This window comes from Macrotis lagotis, chromosome 6 (assembly GCF_037893015.1).
Source record: "Macrotis lagotis isolate mMagLag1 chromosome 6, bilby.v1.9.chrom.fasta, whole genome shotgun sequence".
Lineage (NCBI taxonomy): Eukaryota > Metazoa > Chordata > Mammalia > Peramelemorphia > Peramelidae > Macrotis > Macrotis lagotis.
In genome coordinates this window covers 189,582,710-189,609,723 of record NC_133663.1, presented here as the reverse complement: position 1 = coordinate 189,609,723, position 27,014 = coordinate 189,582,710, and the positions used below count along the sequence as shown (strand labels likewise).

Here is a 27,014-nt window from a genome sequence, read left to right as displayed (position 1 = left end):
AACTTCTACATATATGGAGAAAATTTAAACATGCAATTAGCCAAAATAATTAATACCGTTGTAAATGAGTTTTAGCTTTTTTTTAGTTTGTGTGGAGGAGAGATTTAGAAAGCCAAGCTTTGTGCTGCCAAAGGGAGAGGAGAGTCAGAGGAAGGAAAAGAAATATCATTGAGGGGAAAAGCATACAGAAAAATAGACTAAAGCCATTGTAGAAAGATTTTCCAGGTTTGCCACAAAAAAAGCAATTTTTAACTTCAACTACATAATGAGATAATAGAGACAGTGGTAAAATAAGTACAATCTTCTACAAGGTTAATAGGAACTATGTCTGGGAGTTCAAATGATTTATTTTTTTTTTCTTGAGTCTAGGTACAAGAATATGAAATGTAGATACCTATAATATAGCCTGAATACTCAAAGTAAGGATGTAGGTGCAGAATAAAATGAGACATAAGTATTATATGTTCTATAAAGACTTGAAATAACACAACTTAAATTTTATAATTAGTTATTTAAAAACAGTTAATAGGAACATAGATTATGTGCTCAAAATGTTATCATCAAATTCGTCCCATAGTATATAAGATGAGTTTTTTTCATGATTCTTTCCTTACATGAATTACACATACCTTCCCCTCATTTACCATTATAAGAGTTGTAATAAAACTGATGATCCTAAGTATCCCTGGGCTTAAAAAGTACAGTGCTAATAGTTCTGTGTGTCATACATTTCTGCCATAATTCTGACTATAAAATTCCTTTTTCTTTTAAGCAGTCTGATTATTTTGCCACATTTGATTAAAAGAATGTTTGCTTTTTAAACTTAAAAATAAATTTTAGAAGCTTTTTTAAAGGAAAGTCAGATTTATAGACAACTGCTTTTTTTTTGTCCAAGCATTGACTGTACTATTTATGGTGTCTGTCCTTAAATGTTAGTTGTAATCATATTGTTTAAACCATCTTTTTCTATCTTGCTTCTTCATTCAGACTGATTGAGCATTACAGGAGAGATAAAGAACTTTTTTCTTGGCCCTTGTTCCTATAGCAATGGGGCAGAAATACAGCTAAATTCTTGAGCCTGCCTAGGATAAATGTTCTCTGCCACCTGATTCTTCTTCTTCTCTCTGGTTAAATTGCAATAAAAAAGATACAGAGAAAACTGGAAATTAAGGTTAATTTTATCTTTTTTAATGATTAATATATGCTTTTTTTTTAAACCAGCATTCCATAACTAAGATAGAAGACCTACAGAAAGAGTTTGAACACTCAAGTAGAAGTTATTTAAAAGAAATTGAAAATTGGAAAACTGAATTGAGTCAAGTACAGTCAAAGTACAGTGAAGATAAAGCTATCTTAGAGAAAGAATTGGAGGAAGCAGTGAAGAAGCAAATAGGGCTTTCAGAACAGCTTAAATTTACCATTGAGTCACAAGATGATGTAACAAAGTTACAAGAAGAGATTCAAAGAATTCCAGCTTATGAGGAAGAAATCTTAGATCTGAAAAAACAATTGGAAGTTATTGCAGAGGAAAAGAACCAAGAAATTAATAATCTCCAAAACATTATTAAGGCTAATTCTCAGCATCACCAAAGTGAAATGAGTAGCCTGCAGGAGGAGCTTTTGCTATTGAAGATTACACACAAAGAAGAAATGGCAACATTGATGCACCAGCTTGAAGCTTCTGGAAAAGAACATGAAGAAGAAAGAAACAAGTTGATTCAATTAACAGAGAATGTTGCAAATGAAAAAAATGTTCAGGAAAAGTCTAAGCATGAATTTGAAAACCTTAAAGAAGCATTGAAGCCAGTTAAAGAAAACCAGGAACATAATAGGGAAGAGACACAAGAAGAAAGAGCTGTAAAACAAATAGTTAATGAAAAAGTCAGACACTTAGAAGATTCCTTGAAAGAACTGGAGTCACAACATAGTATGTTAAAAGATGAAGTGACATATATGAATAATCTAAAGTTAAAATTAGAAATGGATGCCCAGAATATAAAGGATGAGTTTTTTCACGAACGGGAAGATTTAGAGTTTAAAGTTAATGAACTACTACTTGTTAAAGAAGATCACTGTTGTATAATTGAAAAGTTAAAGTCTGAGCTAGAGGTTTCAAGAAATCACTTTAGTAGTTCTGTGAAACAACATAACATGGAAGTACAGAGGCTTAAAGAGGAGTACCAAAAAGAAATATCAGAACTAAAGCAAACTTTATTGTCAGATTCAGAAAAAGAAAAATTGACCATGATGTTTGAAATGCAAGATCTTAGGGAACAATATGAAAATTTAAAGCAAGAAAAACAAGAAGCAGTTTCAAATTATGAGAGTTTACGAGAAACAATGGAAATTTTACAGAGAGAATTGGGTGAGTCAGCTGGAAAGATCAGCCAGGAATTTGAATCCATGAAGCAACAGCAAGCTTCTGATGTTTATGAACTGCAGCAAAAACTTAGAGCTGCTTTAAATGAAAAAGATAGTCTCATTGAAATTGTGAATAGTCTCAAAGAAGAAAAGGAAGTGTTATTATCTAAGCAAGATGACTCACAGAAACATGAAAATATAATCAGGAATCTTCAAGAGATGAATGAAGAAGTAATGATTAGTCTTAATCAGAAAGATAACATGATACAGGAGCTACAAGCAAAAATATGTATTATTAGTGATGAAAAAGATCATTTATTCAGTAAAATGCAAAATGCTCAGGAGTTGGACAATCTCCACAAAAAATGTGAAAGCAAAGAGAAAGAAGCTGTAGAAGTTAGGGAAAAAGTAGATAAAGTTTCTCAGTATAATAGTGAACTAGAAAAAAAGGTGAAAGTATTAACGGAAGTATGGGAAGAAACTTTAAAAGAAAAAAATCGTAACAACCAAAATGTAGAAAAACTTGAAGTTCAAGTTAAAGTTCTCTCTGAAGAACAGAAAGTGTTATCATCTCAAATGAAGACCCTTCAGGAAGAAAATGAAAGACTAAGTAAGGAAAAGATCAGGATGAATAAAGAATTGGACACATTTATATCCCAAAAAAAAGGAGACTTTAGTTTTAAAGAGCAAGCTGCTGAACTGAAAAATAAACTTCAGGTGACAATTGAAGAAAAAGATAGTTTAGCTAAATTATTTGTAAAGGAGCAAATACAAAACTCAATTGTTAGGTCTCAACTGTATCATTTGCTGAAAGAGATGGGATACAGAATTTCAGAAAAGAATGAGGAAGAAGATATCATGATTATCCTACAAGCAGTAACTGACTCTTTAGGAAGAATGAAGGAGGAAAAACAGAGCTTAGTTTTTCAGAATAATGAAATAGTGCTACAATTGCAGAAAGAAAATGAACATATCAAAGAAGAGAATTTGGCTCATTGTGAAGAACTTAGAGCTTCACTTGAAGACTATGAAAAAGAGAGAATTCTCCTAAAAAAAGAAATGGAAGGATGTCTATCAGAAAAAGCAACACTGCAACTTGACCTTCAGGAGATGAATAATGTAAATGAAAAGACTAGACTTGAAAACCAAAATCTTTTAGCACAGATAAAAGAACTTTCTGAGAATCTTTTATGTAGCAAAAATGACATTCAGAATCAGATAGAGTCTTCTGTAAAAGAGCAAGAAAATGCAAGACTGTTGCTACAACAAAAAGAGGCTGAACTACATGATGTGAAAGCAGAATTAACATCTTTAAAGGTTGCAGATTATTTTATTTTATTAATAAAATTAATCTTTGATCATACAGTATGCCCATTTAAAACATTAGCTTTTAATCATAAAATCCTAATAAATGTAGAATAGATAAATTCGGAAAAGAATTCAATGTTTTTTAATTCTATTTCTTAATGGTGAATTTTTTCAAGTGCCAAAGACTTTTCATGATGTTCAGTAGCACAAAATATCTTATTTTTTATTTTAATTATAATGATCTTGTTTATGAAAATGAATAATGGAATTAAATGACTTGCTCATTTTTATATAGTGAGGCACTATCTAGAAAATTCTGCCTACAAACTTTTGGTAAGGAACAGCTTGAAAGCAAAAAATAGAACTGTATGGATACTTCCCTACAATTAAAATGTGGAGTTCTCCCATGAAAAAATTATTTAATAGTAATATGCTAAACTGTAAAAACTTTGATCTTTTCTGTATTTAATTATGAGGATTCCATGTTAACTATTGTTCACCTTATTCATGCTACACTTTTCAACATTAAACTTTACTGATTTATGTTCACCAAAATTTTGATGATACTACTGAGTTCATCATTACATTCTTTTTCAAAAAAAAAAGCTATCCCCCAAAATGTTTTTGTGTAAATCACTTTTGATTTTAGCTTTTTTTTGATACAATAATTACCCAAAGCTTGTCTAATTATATAATTTTGCATTTTTTTTGCCTTTGTTTAAAATGTAGGATTCCTTAGAGAACTCATCCTCTGTAAAAAGTGATCAACATTCAGTAATGGAACTAGAAGATAAAATTGGTAACTATTTTTGTTTAACGTAACATCTTTTTGTAAAGACAACTGTTTTAATGTTACTTTTTTGTTTTGGAATAAGAATTAGCTTTTCTTTGCCCTTTGTATTTATTTGTTTATGACTTGTTTGTAAGAAAGGATGTTTGATCTGGGGGGAGTAAGGGAATTAATAAAGCTTGGGGTCAGGTAAGCATATCAGCCATTAGAATTTATTACCAAGGGAATTAATAAAGCTTGGGGTCAGGTAAGCATATCAGCCATTAGAATTTATTACCAACGGGAGTTACAAAATCTTTGGAAATTTTAAAGAACTAAATTTGTCTGAAAGTGTTTAGATTCAGGAGAAGGTTCAACCCTTGATTTCTACAAATTTGTTTTCTGATATTTTCTGTACACCATTCAAATTTAGCTGTTTCTTCCTATAAATTTTCCCTAAGTATTGTGACATCATTAAGTAATTATAACAAGTCAGCTCTGAAAACATTTATATTACTAACTAGTACTTATCATGAAATATTAACCATTGTCACAAAGTTATTGTTTCTTAATCACTTGACCAGTTGAATTGATGGTATTCTTTAATTGAAAAATATGAATAATGCTATAGAAATTGTAGTTGATAAAAATAAATCATCTTTAATCTACAACTTTCTCAATTAAAACACTACATTTGCATAGTTTGTTCAATAAACAATGGTTTTAATGTATAATATTATAATATTAAATCTTCAAGAGTTAGCAAATAAAAGCTATATAGAAATAGAAGTAATATGGAATATAAATGTGTAAAATGGTTACAAAAGTCTTCTGAAAGTTCTCTAGAAGAGAAAAGTATTTTCCAGTTAGGAAGATGAGAGAAACTTTAAAAGGTGTGACATTTCAGCTAAATCTTTAAAAAATATTAAGGATTTCCTTCAAGTAGAAATGAGCAGAAAAAGAAAAGTTCTAGGCATAGAGAAATGGAATAAGCAAAGACACCAAGGCAAGAGGTGTGGTGTGTGTTTATGACAGTGAACATTCCAGTCCAGTTTGACTTGAGTGCCAATCATGTAAACATAAATATTACATTATATTGAGAAGTCTGGGAGAGGTAAATTTGTGCCAAACTCTAAAGTACCTTGAATGTTAGTTTTTGAAATTGGACTTGTATTTTTGAAAGTAAAGAGAAAAAAGTTTTGAGTAGTAAATTTTCATAATCAGACCTTGAATTGAAAAGATTCCTTTGACAGAATTGTGAAGATGTATTATTAGAAAACTGTAGGCAAGAGATTGATTAGGAAGCCACTGCTGTAATCCAAGCAGCCATGAAGATGTGGACTAGGGTGTTAGCAGTGGGAATATAAAGGAGCAGACATTGTAGTGAATAAAATCAGTAGAGATATACTGGGGACAAGATCAATAGAATCAGCCAGCTGATGCATATTGTTGGAATTGAAGGAATCTGGGGCAGTAACAGGTGACACCAGAGTTTTGAATATGGTGACTAAGCAAATGAAAAGACAATACGGAATTTATTGAAGATTGAAATAATAGTCTAAAGCAGAGTTTTTTAAATAGTTTTATTTTTAAGAGTTGTGTTTTATCAGAAGTGGCATTTTTAAAGTTAGTACAGTATGAAAGATGGATCACTTAAGGTGAAAATAATGAAATGTTTAGAGTTTAAAGTTAATGAACCTTTACTTGTTAAAGATCCCTGTTAAGTGAAAAACTTAAAATCTGACTACAGGTTTTCAAGGAGTCAATTTGACAATACTGTGAAATAATTTTAATATGGAAATGCAGAGTCCTAAAAGATAAAGATAACTAGATTTAGAGTCAGAGACCTGGTTTCTGAATCTTAGACCTGTTGCTTAGCTGCTATAGACAAAACACTCATCTCTGAGCCTGTTGTTTCATATGCAAAATGAGATTATGCTAGAAAACTCAGACATCCTTTCTACCTCTACATCTGATGCTTTGAAACTTTAAATTTACTCTTAATACTTTACATTTATGCAAACAGCCATACATTCATGCAGCCTGCTCTGATTATTGCATCTGTCTTGTCCAGTTTCCTGATAGGGGTTTCCTAATTATCAGAAAGGATAGTAAAGTCTTTGTAATCAGAGCAAATAATCTTTTGCATTGTCCTGCATTTGATGAGCTGTCATGAAAACTAAACAGTGTCATGTCCAGTCACCAAATTTGTGTGTGTAATTGACATGAAATTCCAAAGGATTAAATTGGTAAGCTTGCAGAAGCAGGCTGCAATGTAGTCATAACTAAAAGGGACCTAAGATTTCCATTTAGAAAACTAGTGGTTAACTAGTTTTTGCTTTTTCACTGCTTATTTAACCTGTAATTTAGTGCTTCCTAAAAGGGGGGGGGGGACCCTTTACTTTCTTTTGCCACCATAACATACTAAATGTAGTGAGCCTTACTGAGGCATTAGCACTATCTAGTAGTGAAAAAGATCTAGCAGTAACCTACTTAAACCAGTGTTTGCAGATCAATATGCCAATTTTCATTCAATTCACTTCAAAATTTGATTAAAAACTTGTTCTATATGAGTCTATGTTGTTAAATTCCAGGAATATGTAATTATTTTCAGATACCAGAAAGGTAGCACGCGCGCGTGTGTGTGTGTGTGTGTGTGTGTGTGAAATTGTGTATGTTCAGTCATTTACAAATATGCCAGTTAACTTTTCCATCATTCAATTCACTTCAAAATTTGATTAAAAACTTGTTCTAGGGGTGGCTAGGTAGCACAGTGGATAGAGCACTGGCCTTGGAGTCAGAAGTACCTGGGTTCAAATCTGACCTCAGACACTTAATAATTACCTAGCTATGTGACCTTGGGCAAGCCACTTAACCCCATTGCCTTGGGGGAAAAGAAATCTAAAAAAAAAAATTGTTCTATATGAGTTTTTGTTGTTAGGTTCCAGGGATATATAATTGTCTGTCATTGTAAATCATTTCCTACTCTTCATGACCCCATTTGAGGTTTTCTTGGCAAAACTAGAGTGGTTTGCCATTTCCCAAGTCTTTTAAGAGAAGAGGAAAATCAGGCAAAGAGGGTTAAATAACTTGCCTAGTGTCACACAGCTAGTAAAGGTCTGAGACCAGATTTGAGCTCAGGAAGAGAGAACTTCTCTCTGTGCTTTATCTAGTGTCCCATATCTATATATAATTACCCAGATTGAATAAAATCTGAGCATAAATTCTAAAAGGAATATAAGGGAAGGAGAATCCAGAAACTTCAGTGCAACATTGGATTTTGAACAAAACATTTTCCTATTGATGACTTGAAAGAGTTCGCTCTCACTGAACATTATGTTTTTGAGTAGGAAGTCAAAACCATCTGGAGAATAAATCTGGTTAAATAGAATTAAACAAGATAGTTTCAGTTTTTATTTTTATAATAATTGCTTCTTATCTCAATTTTAAAAAATGATCAAGGCAAAAAACCACATTATAGATTAATGTCTTGAAAAATTTATAGAAAATAATTCACATAATAAAATAATATAGTACTTAAAAGGAGTGGTGTGATAACTTTTATTTAGCATTTTGTTATATAAATCAGTCTACTCAATCGCTTCTCAATTAAAATAAGTGTTCTGTTTTGTTTTGTCCAATGCTAATTTTATCTTTTTTGCAGACCTCTTCCCTCTAGAAAGAATGTGCACATATATATAATAGTCTGTTCAGTTAATTAGTGAAAAGAAGTAATTTCTTTAGTTAAAAACCACTTCTGCAATAGAAAACATCTGGAAATTTCTCAGTCTGAAACACAAATCCTAACTTAATATATATTTGTTGAACATGAAGCAAAAATAAATTTTAGAAATTCCCAATCAAAACAAGAATTCAGTTGACATTTAATGTATAAATGCCAGATTTATGATCAAGAAATGCCTCAAATAATGGATCTGTGTTCTTGGTAGTCCATTCCATCTATCAGCCACCATTTTGATGTAACTTCTTAGGTGAAGGTGGAAAATATATTTAAGAAGAAATGAAAATTTGAGCTAGGAAACATATCAAAACCTAAATTGATTATAGTATTAAAATGAGAAAGAAACAAAGAAAATTGTTTAGAGAGGGAACTCAGGCTTTTTTCTCCTTAACTACTCTGTCTCAATTAGAATTCAATTGGGGCAGCTAGGTGGTACAGTGGATAGAGTACTGGCCCTGGAGTCAGGAGTTACCTGAGTTCAAACCCGACCTCAGACACTTAATAATTACCTTTTTGTGTGGCCTTGGGCAAGTCATTTAACCCTGTTGCCTTGCTAAAAAAAAAATCTAAAAATTCAATCCAGGATCACTGTCCACCATCTTCCAAACAAAGGAATAATCAAAAGCTAGTTAATCATATTGAAATCAGAAACTCAGATTGAAGAAGATCAAAGTACTACAAAAAGAAGTATGGTAAAAAAGGAATGCAGATATTATCTTGACAATATCAGGAATACTGTAGGTAAATAGGAGAGAGGATGGAACCCATCAGGAATACTGTAGGTAAATAGGAGAGAGAATGGAACCCCACAGTGTTGATTAGGACATGAGAAACATCTTCAATAAAGATGAGAATGCTCAAGGTCCTTTAATAACTACACCAAGTAACTTATTCTTTTTGACCTGATCCTGACTCAAATTAATCCCCATGCCTACCAACTTTTTATTGTACTGATGTAATGGCTTCCCCATAATCTTTAATAGTCCAGAAATGGGCCCAAATATAGGTCATTTGGGAAAATTGAAGGATACTAATGCTATGAAATCATTGTTTTCCTAATTTAACCAGGAGCAGTCAGATTTTAAATGATTAAAAAGATTAATGTTACTATCCCAGGTTACCAACCCAGCAGTATATTCATTGTGTTCTGTCTTGATGATTTCTAATTAAGTTTATGCCTAGTATCTTACCATTGGAAGGAATTTCAAATGTCACGTCAATCTTGAACATGAACAGTTTTCTTTTCAATAATATCCCAGAAAAATAGTTCTCCAGGATCTCCATCTGAAGATTTAAATAAAGGAGAACTCTTGCCTAGAAAGACAACTCTCTTGTGGATTTCTTTAATTAAGAAGAATTTCATCATATCAAACTAAAATTTGCCTCTGAAACCTCTTCATTGTTCTTAGTTCTGTCCTTTGGTAATCAATTTAGTCCTTCCATTGGAAGACAGGTGAGGGAGAGCATATACAAAAACCTAAAAGGAGACAACATTTAGACGAGGATAATTCATTGTTGAACTCCTTCACTTTATAAATGAGGAAATTGAAATGCAGTGAGGTTCAAAGTCAAAAAGACAGTAAATAGCAGATCAAGGGTTAGAATCCAGGACTTTTGACTATAAATTCAGCACTCTTTCTACTAGGTCACACAATTCTGCACTTAACTACTACCCACCCTAGAAACTTCTCTTATCCAGACTAAACTTTCTCTGTTCTCAATTTTTATATGTGTGTTTTCTATTCTCATTACCATATTTTTTTCTAATGTAGTCTTCCCAGAACCAGAATAACTTGTTCTCCTTAACTTCATCTTGCTAAGTTTGGATTGGTATAATACTAATGTCATGCCATGTGCTACCTCTTCCTCCTAGATTCAGATTTTACATAGGTCTGATGAACATGCCCTCTCTGGCTTCATTCAAGTCATTTATAAAAATATTGAACTGAATAGGGCTGTATACAGATCTCAAGAGTATTTTACTAAAGAGCTCCTTGTAGGTTCAGTTTGGTTCAATAAACAATTGTTTTCATCCTTGTTTTCAGTAAATTTAGAAAAAGAATCCAAAGAAAAAGAAGAGAAACTAAGTAAGATAAAAGTTGTTGCTTTAAAAGCAAGGAAGGAACTTGATTCCAGCAGGAAAGAGGTAAGGTCCTTTTGTAAACATATTCTGGAGCTTTACAGTTTAAAGAAAAATCTGCATTTTTCTGTCCTGAGTAAATTCATAATACTGATATGTGTATAAAATAGGCACAGTCTCTGAGGGAAGAACTTGAATTGGTTCGGTCTGAAAGAGATCATTTGTCTACTTCCATGAAAGACCTCATTCAAGGAGCAGAAGGTTATAAGGTAAAAAGAGGTTTTCTAAAATTTTATTCATAATTTCAAAGTAAAGATAATTCTAGAAATAAATTTTTTCTGGTATTTAGGATAGTACTATGAATTTCAAACTGCTCTTATGCTGTATATTTATAGTATATTTGCATATATATTCTATTTTCAATTCAACAAGCATTTATTAAGCGCCTGCTATTTATAAGGCATTGTGGTAGGTGATGAGGATACCAAGACAAAAACAATAAATAATTCCTGTCTTCAGGGACCATTGAGAATAACAGATTGTATGCATAAATAAATACAAAATGTTTATAGAATAATTTGGGGATGAGGGAGGAGGAGAACTTATTTCTATAAGATCTCATGAAGGAAGTACAGAGTCCTGAAGATATCCAGGAATTCTAAGAAGCAGAGATGAGGAGGGAGAATACATTTTATGCAAGAGCCTGGAAGTGGGAGACAACTTGTGTGAGGAATATCAAGTATGGTACAGATTAGCTGATCAAATAAGTTCTGAGTATGGGATCCAACAGAAGAAGTAGAAAGCTTAATTTTAATAGAGGATTTAAGCCCTCTATTAATAGAGGGTTTAAGCCCTCTATTATATTTTAAAATACCAGTTTTTTAAATTTATATTTAAATCTGCTCAGGAATATATGCAGAAGTTTCATTGAATTTGTCCCAATTCAGTAGAAACCTGTTCTTTTATAAAGATACTTTGCTAGACAATGCAGGTTATATACACAGGCAAATAATTTTTACTTCATAAGAGCTTAAAATTTCTCAAACAAGTATATGGTTTTAATTTGTCCTTTTTTTCTAGTTTTTTTAGTTCTATCCCCAATTTATTGATGTACTCTTTCTTTGATTGTTGTAAGCTTTTAAAAATGGATTAGAAACCAGAATTTAACAATATTATTATTTACAAAAGACACACTTGTGACAGAAAGATGTACAAAGTTAAACTAAGTGCCTGCAGCAGAATCTTTTATGTTTCAGCTTAAGTGAAAAACAGGCAGGGTAAGCTGTTAGGAATGCAAACAAAAAAGCATAAATAGACCTAATTAAAAGAGATAATCAGGAAATCTACTTTTTCTTGTAAAAAGGTCAAGGAAGTAATATCAATACTGAACAAATATTTGTACCAAGTGTTATAGCATCCAATTTTTGAAGGAAAAGTTAAATGAGTTATAAAAGGAAAAAGACTAGTTGAGGGACTTCAGTTTATCCCTCTCAGACCTGGTTCTAACCATAAAATAATCAAGAAATAATTTAGGAAGATGAATAGAATTTTAGAAAAGTTATTTTTAATAGATCTCTGGAGAATATTGAATGGGAATAGAAATATGTATTTTTCTTAGCTATAAATGGCACCTTCACAAAAATGACCATATATTTGGACATAAAAACTTCTAAACAAATGTAGAAAAGCAGAAATATCAATTATTTTAAATAAAGAGTCTTGGAATCGCATTTAAAATTAATTAGAAATTAAATAACCTAATCTTAAAGAAAGAATGGGTCAAAGAATAAATCATAGAAACAATGAATAATTTCATTAAAAATAATGACAACAAGGAGATAAACATACCATAATTTTGGGATGTAGCTAGAGCAATGCTTAGGAGGAAAAATTTATCCTCTAAACACATCAATAAAAGAGTAAAGGGGGGGTGGTTAGGTGGCATAGTGGATAAAGCACCAGCCTTGGAGTCAGGAGTACCTGGGGTCAAATCCAGTCTCAGATACTTAATAATTACCTCGCTGTGTGGCCTTGGGCAAGCCACTTAGCACTATTTGCCTTGCAAAAATCTAAGAGTAAAGGGCAGACAAATGAATTGTACATTCTAAATTGGACAAGTTGAAAAAAGAACAAATTTAAAATCCTCATTTAAAAAGCAAAACAAATCCTGAAAATCAAAAGAGAGATTACTAAAATTTAAAATTAAAAAAATTAATAACAAACTGGTTTTATGACAAAATAAAATAGGAAAACCATTGTTTAATTTGATTTTTTAAAAAGGAAGAAGAAAAGCAAAAATACAAGTTCAAAAATGAAAAGGGTCAATGTACAACCAAATGAAGGTGAAATTAAAGAATTATTAGGGGTTATTTTGCCCAATTATATGGCAATAAAATTGAAAATCTAAATGAAATAGGCAATGTTTACAAAATTTAAATAACCCCATCTTAGAAAGAGAAATTGAGCAAGTCAGGAATATCTTCCCAAAGGTGGGGGAAAAAAAGCCTAGACCGATGGATTTACAAATTGATTTAAAGATCATTTAATTCCATTACTGTATAAACTGTTTGAAAAAGAGTCCTTCTTTAACACAAATGTTTTGCTACTTAAAAAAAACAACAAAGAATTATAAAACAATTTCCCTAATATTTGTGCAAAAATATTAAATAAAATACTAGCAAGGAGATTATGATAATATAACACAAAGATTACAATACTCTGACCAGATTAGATTCATACCAGAAAATGCATGATTGGTTCAGTATTAATTAGAGGAACACTGAAAAAAATTACCTTTTGAATCTATGGATAAGGGAATATGTATGATCAAACTAGAGATAGATAATCACAGGAAGTATAATGGATAATTTTGATTACATTAATTTAAAGAGGTTTTTTTGCCATCCAGAACCAATATGGCCACGATTAGAAAGACCACAGGAAATGAAGGGAAACTAAGCCAAATTTAGGAAACTAAGCCAAATAGATAAAAATATGATGATGAATTGATGAATGGGTCAAAGCATATGAACAAGAAGAAAGAGAAATAAAATCTATCAATAATTACATGAGAAAATGTTCAAAATCACTAATAATTTGAGAAATTCACATTAAAACAACTGAAATACTCAATAAGATTAACAGGACGTAAAAGGGTAAATGATGATTGCAGGACAACTAACACTGTTGATGGAATTGTGAACTGTGTAAATCATAATGAAGAACAAAATTTGGACCCATGCCCAAAAGGCTATAAAGCTGTATATTGTTTGTATGTATGTATGTGTATGTATTGTAAAACTCAAAGCCCTACAAAAAATGATTTTGAAAACTATTGTTGCATGTAGTTGGAAAAAAACAACATGCAACAGTAATTTCCAAAAAACATTTTTTATAGCATTTTGCGTTTTACAATTTTTTCCCCTCCATCTGTCCCTCCCCCTGACAGAAAGCAGTCTAATATAGTAGGAATGCAATATATAAGTATTTCTATAACTAAAAATTTTCTTTTCGTTTAAACTTTTTGGCAATGTGTCATATTAATGGCAAAAATTATTTAACTGTAGCAAAGGTATTCTTCAATGCCTAGTTTTCATGTGAATTAAGTATTCCAATAGAGTATAATATACCTTGATAAAAAGTATTAATATCCAATGGGTATTTATAAATATTAAATAGAATAATATTACTCATAAGGATTCAACATGTGATATTCTGATGTGTTTTACTTATGGTATTGTTTTGTCTGTTCTTAAAGAATCTTTTTTTAGAATATGATAAACAAGCAGAGCAATTGGACATGGAAAAGGAGCGTGCAAATAATTTTGAGCATCAAATAGAAGACCTTACAAGACAATTGAAAGATTCATCTTCTCAGGTAATTTAAAATTGATTATTTGCAGGCATGCTAATTAATTTTTTTAATTCTGAATTTTTTCCCCTAAGAAGGAAAAAATTTAAAATACAACAATACAATAATTGCCAATTACATTTTTCAAGTGTCAACAACTCTTACTCACAGGTTAGATTTCTTTGCCATTGTCTGGCTCTTTTTCTTTTTTTTAAATATTCCGTACTTAGAAGCAGTTGCTCATGGAGTAAAATTGAGCATCTGACTAGTTTTCCTTGCTTCCAGTAGAAATCAGCTATGTAAGGAAAAGTACTTAAGCTTTCATTTTCTTTGACAAGTAACCAAAAGAAGTGAATGTATAATCAGGGATTTTATATGCCTTTAATTTATGTTTTTATCTGTTTTGTTTGTTACTTTTTAAGAATGAAATAATTTCTTTTTAGTAATTTTTTTCTAATTGATGGCAATGGATGTGAAACAGCAACAGTTGATAAATATTTCTAAACAAATCCTTCCAAATGTGAACAGCTTATATAAGTGAGGGATCAATTCATTTTAGAGAATTGAATAAACGTTTTTATAATTCATTGATGATATTTCTTTTGTAAAACCTATGATATTGTCCACTAAGTTGGCCACCAGTTATGTCAGATACCATTTAATACATATATTATTTACATATACAAGTTACTTGTCCCTTTACTGTATTGAATGCTCTGAGTTATCAGTGTTCATGCCTGCAGAATGTGTACATTTCTTTCTAAGAAAACTTCAATCAGATATAGATCAGATTAAATGCTAGTAGATTACAAAAGTTGCAGTTACCAATCAATAAAGTATTTTTTTTAATTTCCTGCTCAGTACAAGCACTATGCTAATAAAAAAATAGTAGATGGAACAAAGAAGTGTAAGAAGAATCCATGCGTTTAAGGAATTTATAAGCCAGTTGAGAATAATACTTGGACAAGTAACTTTTTTTTTAAGGTTTTTGCAAGGCAGTGGGGTTAAATGGCTTGCCCAAGGCCACGCAGCTAGGTAATTATTAAGTGTCTGAGGCCGGATTTGAACTCAGGTACTCCTGACTCCAGGGCTGGTGTGCTCTATCCACTGTGCCATCTAGCCGCCCCTATGACTTATTAATTACTAAATTAGAATAAAAATAAGAAGATAGGGAACACAATTAAGGCAACTCTATTTTGACCTATTTTTTAAAACTCTTGATGGAGAAAAATAGGAATTGAATTAAAGAATATTGACACAGCCTGTGACAGTTTCCTAAGAGTCACAATGTGTAACTCAGTAGCCACAGGGAAGAAACTCAAAGACCATAGCAAGCAAGCACCTTGTCTTTTCCATGCAAGGAGAGACAGCCAAGGGCAACAATGGTTTGGAAGATAAAAACTAATTTTTTAAAATCTCATAGAAAATGATAAAAGGGGGGAAGCTAGGTGGCACAGTGGATAGAACACCGGCCCTGGAGTCAGGAGAACTTGAATTCAAATCTAGCCTCAGACACACACACACACACAAATTTACTTAGCTGTGTGACCTTGGGCAAGTCACTTAACCCCATTGCCTTGCCAAACAAAAAAAGAAAATAATAAAAGATTCTTGGTGATATAACCAAGTAAATGGGGTCATCCCAAAGGCATTTCTGGAAAGATGCAAACAACAGAAAAGAAAATTTTTGTAACAGTCTTGTCAATTACAATGCAGTTGCTATATTTAGATTTTTGAACTCACAGCCCTTTATGTTCCACATGATGAAATACAAATGGCACCACAGATGAAAATAGCAACTATCCTAAACCAAACATGAAGAGGTCTTCCATGTTGGAGGCAATACAATTTTTGAGGACTTAATTCTCAATCCAAAAGAGAGAAGAGATACCAAGTACTTGGGGGGAAAATCAGACCCCAAAGAAGGTGACCAAGAAAAAATATCAACTATTAACCTAGTTGCCATCTTTATCTACAAAATCTTTATGAAAATATAAGATTTTTACATATGCATCAAAGACATCCTTATTTTAAGTCCAACAAGGGAACAAATAAGCTTTCACAAACAATATTATAAATTTTTACAGTTAAAAACAAGTTATAGAGAACACAAAGTCCCATTGTGCTTATTTATTGACTATAGAAAGCACTGATTTAGAACACATTTCCTCTTTAGAAACTCAAAAAATCTCTGTACAAAGTGTTAAAATCATACAAGATTTCTTGAAATGAATAATAGAAAAATTTTACTGATTCTGATTATATCAAATGAGGCATAAAATAATAAGACTAAGGCTTACCAAAGGTAAGCCAGTGTTCTTGGAAGATTTTTATAACTAAAAAAGTTTTCCACTTGATAATGTTGGTATTATGTTGATTGTATCGAGCTCATGCTTGACAAGTAAAACCACTCCACTTTAAGGTAAAATTTTCATAAACAGTGCCTTCTAATATAGATACCTACTCAAGAGTTCACTCTTATGTGATTGATGAGAATCCAGTTTTCAGACTTGACTTGTTGAATAGATACCCATAGATAGAATTACAAAAATCTTAAGAAAGATATGGCAGATGTACTGTGGACCTGATCCCAGAGTTGAACAGGGAAAAGACTCGGTGGAATTCGTTTGTAAAATTATAACATGCTTTTTTTGATCTTAAAACTTCTCTCTGAAATAAAGACCCAGATTTTTTTTCATCAGTATTCTTCCAATGATATTATGTGGCTACAAGTCAAAGCAGTGTAGTAGTTTCTGAAGAATTAAAGGTGTTGATCACCAAGAGGGCATAGAAGTGCATGGTGTACATAACTAGGTGATCACACTTAACTAATATTAACTAATGCTCAAGAGACTCAATCTAAAGGATGTCATCAAAGAGATCTAAGATTGGAAATGGAAACAGGCTGATCACTTGGCTTTTGGTTCCACTATGATAAGTTCAGATGTTACCCCAAGTTTGGACAGACATTCCTTTGGATGAGTTTTTGTAAGACAAGAACAGGAGTCACATAGGAAGGTAAGGCCAAAAGAGGGTTTTATTGCTGAAAAGAGGACCCAAATGCTTAAGCTCACAGGTTTTTCAGACTGTCAAAGATGTTGGTGTCGAAAGAGCCTAGGATTCAGAATAAGGACACCTGTGCTCAAAGCCAGCATTAGATGTCTGCCAACTGTGGTTCTTAACAAGTCATTTAACCTGCCAGAACCTCAGGATTTATTTAAGAGGAGAAGGAAAGATATAGCACTACTACTTTGCTCAACTCTAAGGGATTGGTATGAAAAAAGTTCTTTACAGACTTTAAAGTTCTATATAAATGAGTCACTTTTCTAAATTACTAATTTAGAAAACCTTTTCCTACAGTATACAGAGTAACTTTTACATCTGTATTCCTCATGACAACACTGTGAAGAAGGAAAGTACATATTGCAAATGAGGAAAGAAATTCTGAAGTAGGCAGCATGAGCAAAGCAGTAAATTGCAAAATTAGGATTCAGTTAAAAATGAGATTTTTTTTTGTTTTTGCTAGAAGATTGATAGAGCTAAAACAATTCTCTGTCCACCATTATTTTTACTCTAAATTTTTTCATTCCCTTCTCTTTTTTTTGGTTTTTGCAAGGCAAACGGGGTTAAGTGGCTTGCCCAAGGCCACACAGCTAGGTAATTATTAGCTGTCTGAGACCGGATTTGAACCCAGGTACTCCTGACTCCAAGGCCGGTGCTTTATCCACTACACCACCTAGCTGCCCCCCCTTCTTTATTTTTAAGAGGCATTACACTGTAGGTAGAACACTGAGCCTGGATTCAGAACAACTTGAGTTTAGATATGATCTGAAGCATTTCGAGACTGTGTGACCCTGAGCAAATCACTTACCTCTGCCTGTTTCAGTTTCTTCAAATATAAAATGAGAATAATAATAAAATCACCTCCCCCTCAGGGTTGCTGTAAAAATCAAATGAGGTCATATTTATAAAACACTTAGCATAGTGCTTGATTCATATAGTAGGTGCTAAGTAATACTTATTTCCTTTTTTTTTGCTGTTTTTTTTGGGGGGGTGCTTTTCATAGATTAAGACTAGAAGAAAATTTAAAAAGTCATCTAATTCTCCCCCCCTTATTTTGCAAATGAGGAAATCAAGGTCCAGAGAGATTAAGTGACTTACTTTCCTAAGGTCAGGCAGGTAGTGATTGAGGTAGGATTTGATCCTAGTTCCTCTTCACTCTAGATCCAGTTCTCTTTCACTCTCACACTAACTTTTCTAACATCCTTGGTTACTTGTAGGGTGTATATAGCAGCCCTCACCCTCCTTCCTGATAGAAAGTTTTATCAATATCAACAATGACATTTTGACAAGTATACTCTATTTTTATACTTTACAATTGTTCATGAAATTTTTACCTTAAAGTGGAGTGGTTTTACTTGTCAAGCTTATGATCATTTGGCATCTGTTCTTACCCCCCCATCCAATGTCACTTTTTGGGCGGGGTAGCTTGCTCAGGGTAGGTGTGCAGCAGCTATTCATGAACCTGTTTGTACTGCTATTCAGCAAAGAAGCTTTCATTTCCAACATGGACAACTATGTTTTTCCTTAGACAACATCGCATTTTAAAGTAATATTGATTTCTTTATTAACAGTACTAAATAATTTGTCATTGTAGTGTGACAAGTTGAGCTCTGATAATGAAGATCTCTTAGCTCGTATTGAAACCCTACAGTCTAATGCCAAGATGTTAGAAACCCAGATTTTGGAAATTCAGAGAGCCAAAGTCATAGTGGACAAAGAACTGGAAACTGAAAAACTTCAGAAAGAGCAAAAGATAAAGGTAATTGTAATGTAAAGTCAATTTATACATCTGTTTTGTTATTCTCATTTTACATTACTTGGTTGGTAAATTAAGGGAATTCTGTAGACACAATATCCTTGATTTTTGGTAAGATGACAGTCTCTTATATTCCTTTAAACAACTTAGCAACTATAATGTACAATCAATCAACAAACAGTAAGTGCCTACTCTTACGTTAAACACTGAGTATACAAAGACAGTAATCAAATGGATCCTATTTTCCAAGCTTATTTACTTCAAACTCTCTAAGAGCTTGTTTTGTTACTGAGAAAGATAAATATTTGTGTGCATAAATATATACAAGAATAGATATATATAAGGTAACCTGGGACCATGAAAGGCTTTAGCAGCTGGGTAGAATCAAAAAAGTCCTAATGTAGAATGTGATACTCAATCTGAGCTTTGAAAGAAACTAGAAATTATAAGAAGTGATGAGGAGAGAGTGAATTTCAGACCTTGGTGACAGCCTTTGCTGTTCCTTGGGCACAGAGATGGGAAATGGAGTAGCCTTTGTAGGGAATAGCAATAAGGCTAGTTGATTAGTCGATAAAAATTCATGAAGGAGAGCAATGTATAATTAAGCCTAGATATGTAAAGTAATGTGTTTGACCTTGTGGACAAGATGAAGAAACATAATGGTGATTTTGGATCTGTATTATCCTGAAGGTCGTATACTTGACCCTTTTTGTTCAGCATTTTTATCAGTAATTTTAAAGTTGGCACTAATTGGCATGTGTCTACAAAAATATTACAATAACACAGAAGTATGGAGGGAGTACTGTTTTACATTACAGAACTGGAATCTAATAAATGTCTTGAAAAACTAGAATAATTGAGCAAACCAAATAATAAAAATTATTAGTAATGTGAAGTCTTCTCAGGTTCAAAAACTTTAGCTGCACCAGTGCAAGATTTGAGAGATTTGGAAAGATTAGCATTTCATGAGGAAAAAAAAAATAAAGCAACAGATGTGAATTGCAAGACATTCAAGTCTTGACCTATAAAATTGATATTTTTTTGTCCTTTATTCTCAAAGAAGACTATGACATCAGGGAGATGATACCAAGACAGTGCAGGTGAATTGGATTTGAGTGAGGCGGTGCTGTGCTAAGTCATTAGCCTCACTTTCTCCTTTAGGGTCCAATTGACCAAATTTGAGTCAGGATAACTGGAGGTGACCCTAGAGTCTAGGAAAAGGGAGATTAGACTTAAGAGTTATCTCTAAATATTTGAAGATCTGTTGTGTCTCCTAGAGAGAGTCTACAGACTTTAAAGCTCCAGAATGGGAGAACTAGATAGAAGTTAATGGACTGCAGGTTTCAGCTTTCTATAAGGAACAACTGGAAATAATTAGAGGTATCCAAAAAACTGTAACAGGCATCTTAAAAGATTATGGTCCTGGGTAGCTAGGTGGTGTAATGGATAAAGCACCGGCCTTGGAGTCAGGAGTACCTGAGTTCAAATCCGGTCTCAGACACTTAATAATTACCTAGCTGTGTGGCCTTGGGCAAGCCACTCAACCCCGTTTGCCTTGCAAAAGCTTAAAAAAAAAGATTATGGTCCCTATTATTGAAGTCATTCCGAAGAAGATATTGATATTGTTGAAGGGAATAATGTGTAGATTAAGCTTTGGACTAAATGATCTCTGAGCTTTTTCTCTTCTAGTTTTAATATTCTCTGATTTTGGTTGTGAGCTAAATGTTTATTCATGAATTGCTTAAATGAAAGAAAGACTCTGAGAAAATGGTAAGAAAATATAAAATGGCATTCATTAAATGTTGAATATTTGCCAAATGTTGATTTTCATATAAGGGTTATGATTTTATGTAATTGAAGGTAAGAAATTAATATGCTGGCTAAAATCAACAAATATAGATGAGTTTAAATATAAATTTGAACATTTCTATAAAGTGTCTGAAAGGTAAAAGTCAATTAGTGGATAGAGAATTGACCTGAGATCCCAGACATACTAGTTATGTGATCCTTTTCCAATCTCTATAACCTCTTAGTCTCCCAGGCAATTCTCCAAGGTTGTAAATTACAGGAAAAGTACCAACCTGCATTGGTAGAGGTAGTTTCCATATCTGGGAGTCCTTCATACCACTGAAATCACAGTGTTGCAAATGCCTTTTTAATGGTTTTATTCTGATTTTTAGGAGCATACTAATACTTTAAAGGACCTTGAAGAGCTTCAGGTACAAATTCAAAAGGAGAAGAAACATCTTCAGAAAACCATGCAAGAGTTGGAGATGGTTAGGAAGGTAAAATTAAGCCTATTTAGTTAAATTTTGTAAACCAATTATTTACAGTACCAAAATACTCCCAGTAGTTTAAAGAAGAAACATTTTATAAGCTCTTTTAAGTTTTAAATTAATGTTATATAAAATGTTATTTCTAAAATAGTACCCTCATAAAAATGAAAGAATTGATGCAGTCTCTGAAAGTACCTACCTTCTTGTAAAAATTCTGCCTTTATAACTTTTCAATTTTCAACTTGTGAACATTGAATTTATCTATTTTTGAAAAATATGAATGACCATGGAAAACCCAGTAAGAATCACACAATTTAATAATAATTAATAGAAATATTTAGGGGAGAATTATTTTATAGTAAAAGAACAAAAGAAGTAGTATAGAAATATAAAACTAGGATAAATCTGAGAAAAGTTTTGTTAAAAACTAGAAGTAGATGAATAAGAATTAGCCTTTGGTTTAGCATTGATATATAGAATCCTCTTTTGTTGAAGAGATTTCAATGTTCTTTATACTGATAAACTTTTTTTTAATAATTAAAACAGTTTTGAACTGATTTGGAATTTTGTGTGGATCTTCTATATACAAAATATGCAGGATGCTCAGCAAACCACATTGATGGACATGGAAATAGCAGATTATGAACGTTTAGTGAAAGAATTGAACCAAAAAATTTCTGATAAAAACAACAGAATTGAAGATTTAGAACAAGAAATTAAAATTTATAAACAAAAACAAGAAACCCTACAGGAAGAAATGAGTGAGTAAAATGTAAACTCACTTTTCTCTTTACTTATAACTTGAAAACAGACCGTGCAAGGATTGGCTGAAGGGAAAAGGTGACACTGGAAAGACATGTTAAATCTGGAGAAGACCTAAAGTGAACTTGGCTGTTGTCTTCAAATATTTTGCAGGCTATCAAGTGGGAGAAGGATTAAACTGTTGATCCTGTTTCTGTCCTTGGTAGCCAATGGGTAGAAATGAAATCAGCTTTATCTCTTTGTAAGGCAAAGCTTCCCTAATACTTAGAGCATTGGGCTGCCTTAGGATCTCACATCATTAGAATCAGGTAGAGGTGTATGACTATCAGAATTTTATAATTAGATTCATTTCTAAGATAATATTTGAAATAAATTACTTCAGTTCCTTTTTAACTTAGCAGTTCTATGATTTTATCAACTAGTTCTTTCAATTTCAGAATTTGTTAAAGGAATGAGATTTAAGATTTTATATATATAATCAATGTTCTCCTATCATGTAGGGTAACATGTACTATGAAGGAAGCACGAAATAATACACCTGAATTTAAGGAACTAAGGAACTTACAGTCTAGCTAGAGATTCAAGACATGCATTGGTGAAAATTTAAATTATATTGCAGGATAAAATATGAGCAAAGCTAAACTGTGATTACTGAAAATACATGATAGAGGAACTCAGAATTGGAGAGATCAAAAAGTATTAGAATGTTTGAGACACTCATGCACAGAAAGTGATCTTGAACTGGAAAATAGAGAATGTATTGTAAATAAAGGTTTGGAGGAAGAAATGAACATGGTGTGTCTGAAAAACATTGTAGAGAAGACAGATTTGGCTTTAATGTACAGAATTTATGCAACGAAGTAATAAAATAGGAAATGAGATGAAAAAAGTATTGGCAGTAAAATTGGAAAAGTGTGTATGGCCTGTGAAAGGCCTTGAATACCCGCAAGAGGAATTTGATTTTCATTTTTTAGCTAATTGGAATTTTTTCAAGCTTTTGAAGGATTTTGAGCGGGGGGGGGGGGGAAGGGACATATTAAGTAGTAGATTTTGAAAGAAGTGAGATCTTAGGAACCATCTAGTCCAGAATATTTATCTAATGACAGACTATAGGCAGGGAGAGATAGTGAAAACAGGAAAAAAAATTAAAAAACTTATACTAAATCAAACATGGATAGGGTAGGATAAAGCCCTATACTTTACATCAGAGATGTAGGAAAAGGAAAGAGATGAAAGGTGTAGGATTGAAAAAATCCAGTAAAACTTGTCACATGTGCATTACCTAGGATCTGAATTGTGATAGAGGAATGAATATACACTTAAAAATTTATGTTTATTAGATATGCCATTTATACCTTTCATACATTTGGGGAAGTGTAAGCCATTCTAACTATACAACTGCATGAAGGTCATTATATCAAAAGATATTTTCCCAAGGCAATATTCTGACAATAAAATGTGAAAACTACAAAAGAGGAGCAGCAAGTAATAACTTTGCTTAAATTCACTGGTAACAATTATTCTTCAGAACATAAAAAAGTTTTTGTTTTTTAAAAAGTTATAATTGATTTTATGGTGAATTGTCGCTTTTAATTTTTTCTTCTAAAACTTGTTTTCCTATACTAGGTTCACTTCAGTGTTCAATGCAACAAGCTGAGGATAAAAACACAAAAATCAAGCAAATACTAGTGAAAACCAAAAAAGAACTAGCAGATTCAAAACAAACTGTACGTTATTTCTTAATATTTTTATTTTAATAAGTCTTTTAACCCATTTGTTAGCTTTTTGGAAATTAACTAAAATTTTCATTCTTTAGGAAACCAACCAACTAATTCTTCAGTCATCTTTAAAAGGTGAACTGGAAGCAAGCCAGCAGCAAATCGAAGTCTATAAAGTAAGATTCATTTAAATAATAAATTTTTTCCTTGGAAAGTTGGGAGATGTATGCATGCTCCTAAATAGTCAACTTTTATTAAGCAAAAGTTTTCAATCTATGTACTGGGTGTTTTTAATGTTTTGAACTAGAGTGAGAGAGTAATTGCTTAGCATTTATATTTTCAACAGATTGTAAATATACTGCTTACAAAGAATTTAAATGTCTGTTTTAAAAAAAATTTGAAAAGCTACAATGATATACTATATAAAACTAAATAAACATGTTTCCAAACTAATATTTTTTCTGATGGAGGGAATTTTTTGCTTATTAATTTTATGTGCCAAACTTTTCCCCATCCCTGTTGTGAAACCTAGCAAAATATCAGGTATTGGAACTCCATAGAAGGCAGCATGAATGGTAGCTTAAATTGCCTGTTCCTCATCCCATTGACCTCCAGAGAAGAGGTTTCCTAGACCCATAACAAGAACAATTTGGTGAAGAAAAAAGATTTCACCAATAAAAGTAGAAACAATTATTAAAAGTAGCTAGCAAGTTCATGTAAGACAGATCAGCTTGGAGAGAAAGATGAATCAGAGGAGAAGAGTACATTATCTAAGATCAAGAGTATTTGAAATCTCAAGGGTATACATATGTGTGTGTGTGTATATATGTATATATACACATATGTATATACATATGTATATATACGTGTGTGTGTGTGTGTGTGTGTGTGTGTATAAATTGAAGACTGCCAAAGCCGAAGGTCAAAGTTGAGGCAAAATTTTGAGGAATATGAAAGAGTTTTATTGTCTGGGAAGCCCAGGGATAGACAGTCTTAATTTGGTCTGTAGTCAGAGTGATATAGGATGAGGGGAGACATTCATTAATTCTTTGTAAGACTGAAATCCAAGAAAAAAGGGTTCTTCTTTCTGGGAGAAGGAGAGCATCTCTGCCTTAGGCATGGACTTCCTACACCTGACACTATTTGGAGAAGATTCTTACTAGACTGTGACATATATCATTATTGCCAAGTCTAATTTATGTCAGCTTAAAAATATTGATATATCAGCTATAAAACAGGGTTGTGTCAGCTTCTTCCAGAGTCTAGAGGGTATGACTAAGAAACAATATGGCTTTAATCTTAACCTTCAGAACTCAAAAATAGGAGCAGGCTTATCATTTCGGAAACTATAATCTTTTAACATTTATTTATTATTTTGGTGATAGTAGCAAAATCCTTTAAAATGCCTTAAAGGGATATAGTTTTCAGGAGCTGAGCAGGGGTGAAAAGGAAAAAAATCCTTTTTTGCAATTTAACCTTGAATGTGAAGAAACTACAAACCCAGAGAGGGAGGGCAGTAACAAACCACAAGAGGGTGCCTTAGAGCCCAGTCTTCTGGCTTGCTGCTGGAGTATTAAGAGACCAAACCCTCAGAGACTAAAATTTAATTTGTAAATCATAAGTTTTAAAAGCAAACAGATAGTTTCTTGTTTGTATCTATATAACCAATAATTATTCTTCTGGGGAGTTTATTTCTTTTTGACCTAGTTTCTTTATTAGCAATTAATAGCCAATTTTAAAATTATACTTTATTCACTATTAGGGGCAGCTAGGTGGCACAGTGGATAGAGCACCAACTCTGGAGTCAGGAATACCTGAGTTCACATCCGTTCTCAGACACTTAATAATTACCTAGCTGTGTGGCAAGCCATTTAACCCCATTGCCTTGTTAAAAACCTAAAAAACAAAACAAAACATTTATTCACTAATGAAATGAAGTCTTTAAATCTTGTCTCTTAGTTTCAGATGCATCTTTTTTATAACTACAGCCTGTTTTAAAACAGTTTTCCAAATGCCTTGGTGATTGACTCAGTAAATTTAATCAATGAGAAATTTATTTCCTACCAGTATTTTGAAACAAGAATATTATTTTAGATTCAGGTAGCTGAATTAACATCAGAGAAACACAAAATCCAGGAACAACTGAGGACTTCTATGGAGCAATACCAACGTACTCTGAGTTCTTGCCATCAGAAAATGACAATTCTGCAAGCAGAATGCAACACAGCTAAGGTACTTTATACAAAATAGAATTGAACTTGCTACCCGATATTTGTTCTTTATTGTTTCTTAATTATTCAAATGAATTTCCTTTATTTTAGAGTAGAACCAAATTACTTAAAATTACATTAAAAAATCCCTAAATGGAATCTTTAAACATGAGCATTTTTGTCTTCTGAATTTTCTCTTATTAAGAATCATAATTATTTTTCTAGTTGGTACACCAGTTAACATTCTAAAGCAAATTTGTATAAAGGGGGAATATTTCATAGTGTTCTTCATGTAGCTAACATTAACTCAGAGGACTTGCTGTTTTCATTCTATCAATTCCTTCAAAAGTAAAGATCATTCTGCCCTTGTTCATGGAAGTATCCAATATTGTAAGTTTGAAAAGGAAAATCAGAAGGTATAAATATAGAATAGGAATAGTGTTTTGCATTGAACTTTAGCTATGAGTCAAAATTATTGAATCCTAAAAGATTATTCAAAAGATGATAAAACATTTAAGTAAGGAAAATTAATTTCTTTTATTTGATCCTTTCAAATGAAGGATCATACATAGTGAATACTAAATAAATGCTTAGTGGTTGATTGATATCTACTCATTCTTAGATCCTTCTAATTCCTAATATTCTTCTGAGAAGCAATTCAAGTGCTCCAGGGCTGGTGCTCTGTCCATTGCACCACCTGGTCATACCTACAATTATTACTATCATTTTTTTTTAATTTTTTTTCTCTCCCCTTTACTTTATCACTCAAGTGAGTCTATATTTATGGGGGGAGGAGGTATTTTGTTTACTCTTTTTTTTAGGTTTGTTTGGGGTTTTTTTGTTTTTTAGTTTTTTTGCAAGGCAAATGGGGTTAAGTGGCTTGCCCAAGGCCACACAGCCAGGTAATTATTAAGTGTCTGAGGCCGGATTTGAACCCAGGTACTACTGACTCCAGGGCCGGTGCTCTATCCACTACGCCACCTAGCTGCCCCTATTTTATTAATATTTTATTAATGTATAAAAAATGTACAAAATGAGAATAAATATTAAATAAAAAAATTTTTAAAGAGTAGTGAATAGTGACTCACATGAAAAAGACAATTCTTTTTTTTTTTTAAT

General features: G+C 32.3%; 1 protein-coding gene across 3 annotated transcripts in view; it reads left to right on the top strand.

Moving 5' to 3' along the window:
• GCC2 (GRIP and coiled-coil domain containing 2) overlaps window positions 1-27,014 on the top strand; it is a 58,152-nt gene that overhangs the window by 5,342 nt on the left and 25,796 nt on the right. For 2 of the 3 annotated variants that reach the window (XM_074192163.1, XM_074192165.1), the window contains exons 6-16: window positions 1,222-3,678; window positions 4,399-4,468; window positions 10,226-10,326; window positions 10,431-10,529; window positions 14,018-14,137; window positions 18,768-18,932; window positions 21,110-21,214; window positions 21,804-21,966; window positions 23,594-23,694; window positions 23,784-23,861; window positions 25,780-25,917. In XM_074192163.1, the coding sequence (XP_074048264.1) occupies window positions 1,222-3,678; window positions 4,399-4,468; window positions 10,226-10,326; window positions 10,431-10,529; window positions 14,018-14,137; window positions 18,768-18,932; window positions 21,110-21,214; window positions 21,804-21,966; window positions 23,594-23,694; window positions 23,784-23,861; window positions 25,780-25,917 (3,597 nt within the window). The remainder of the gene's footprint in view (window positions 1-1,221; window positions 3,679-4,398; window positions 4,469-10,225; window positions 10,327-10,430; window positions 10,530-14,017; window positions 14,138-18,767; window positions 18,933-21,109; window positions 21,215-21,803; window positions 21,967-23,593; window positions 23,695-23,783; window positions 23,862-25,779; window positions 25,918-27,014) is intronic. The other variant, XM_074192166.1, reaches the window with a different exon arrangement.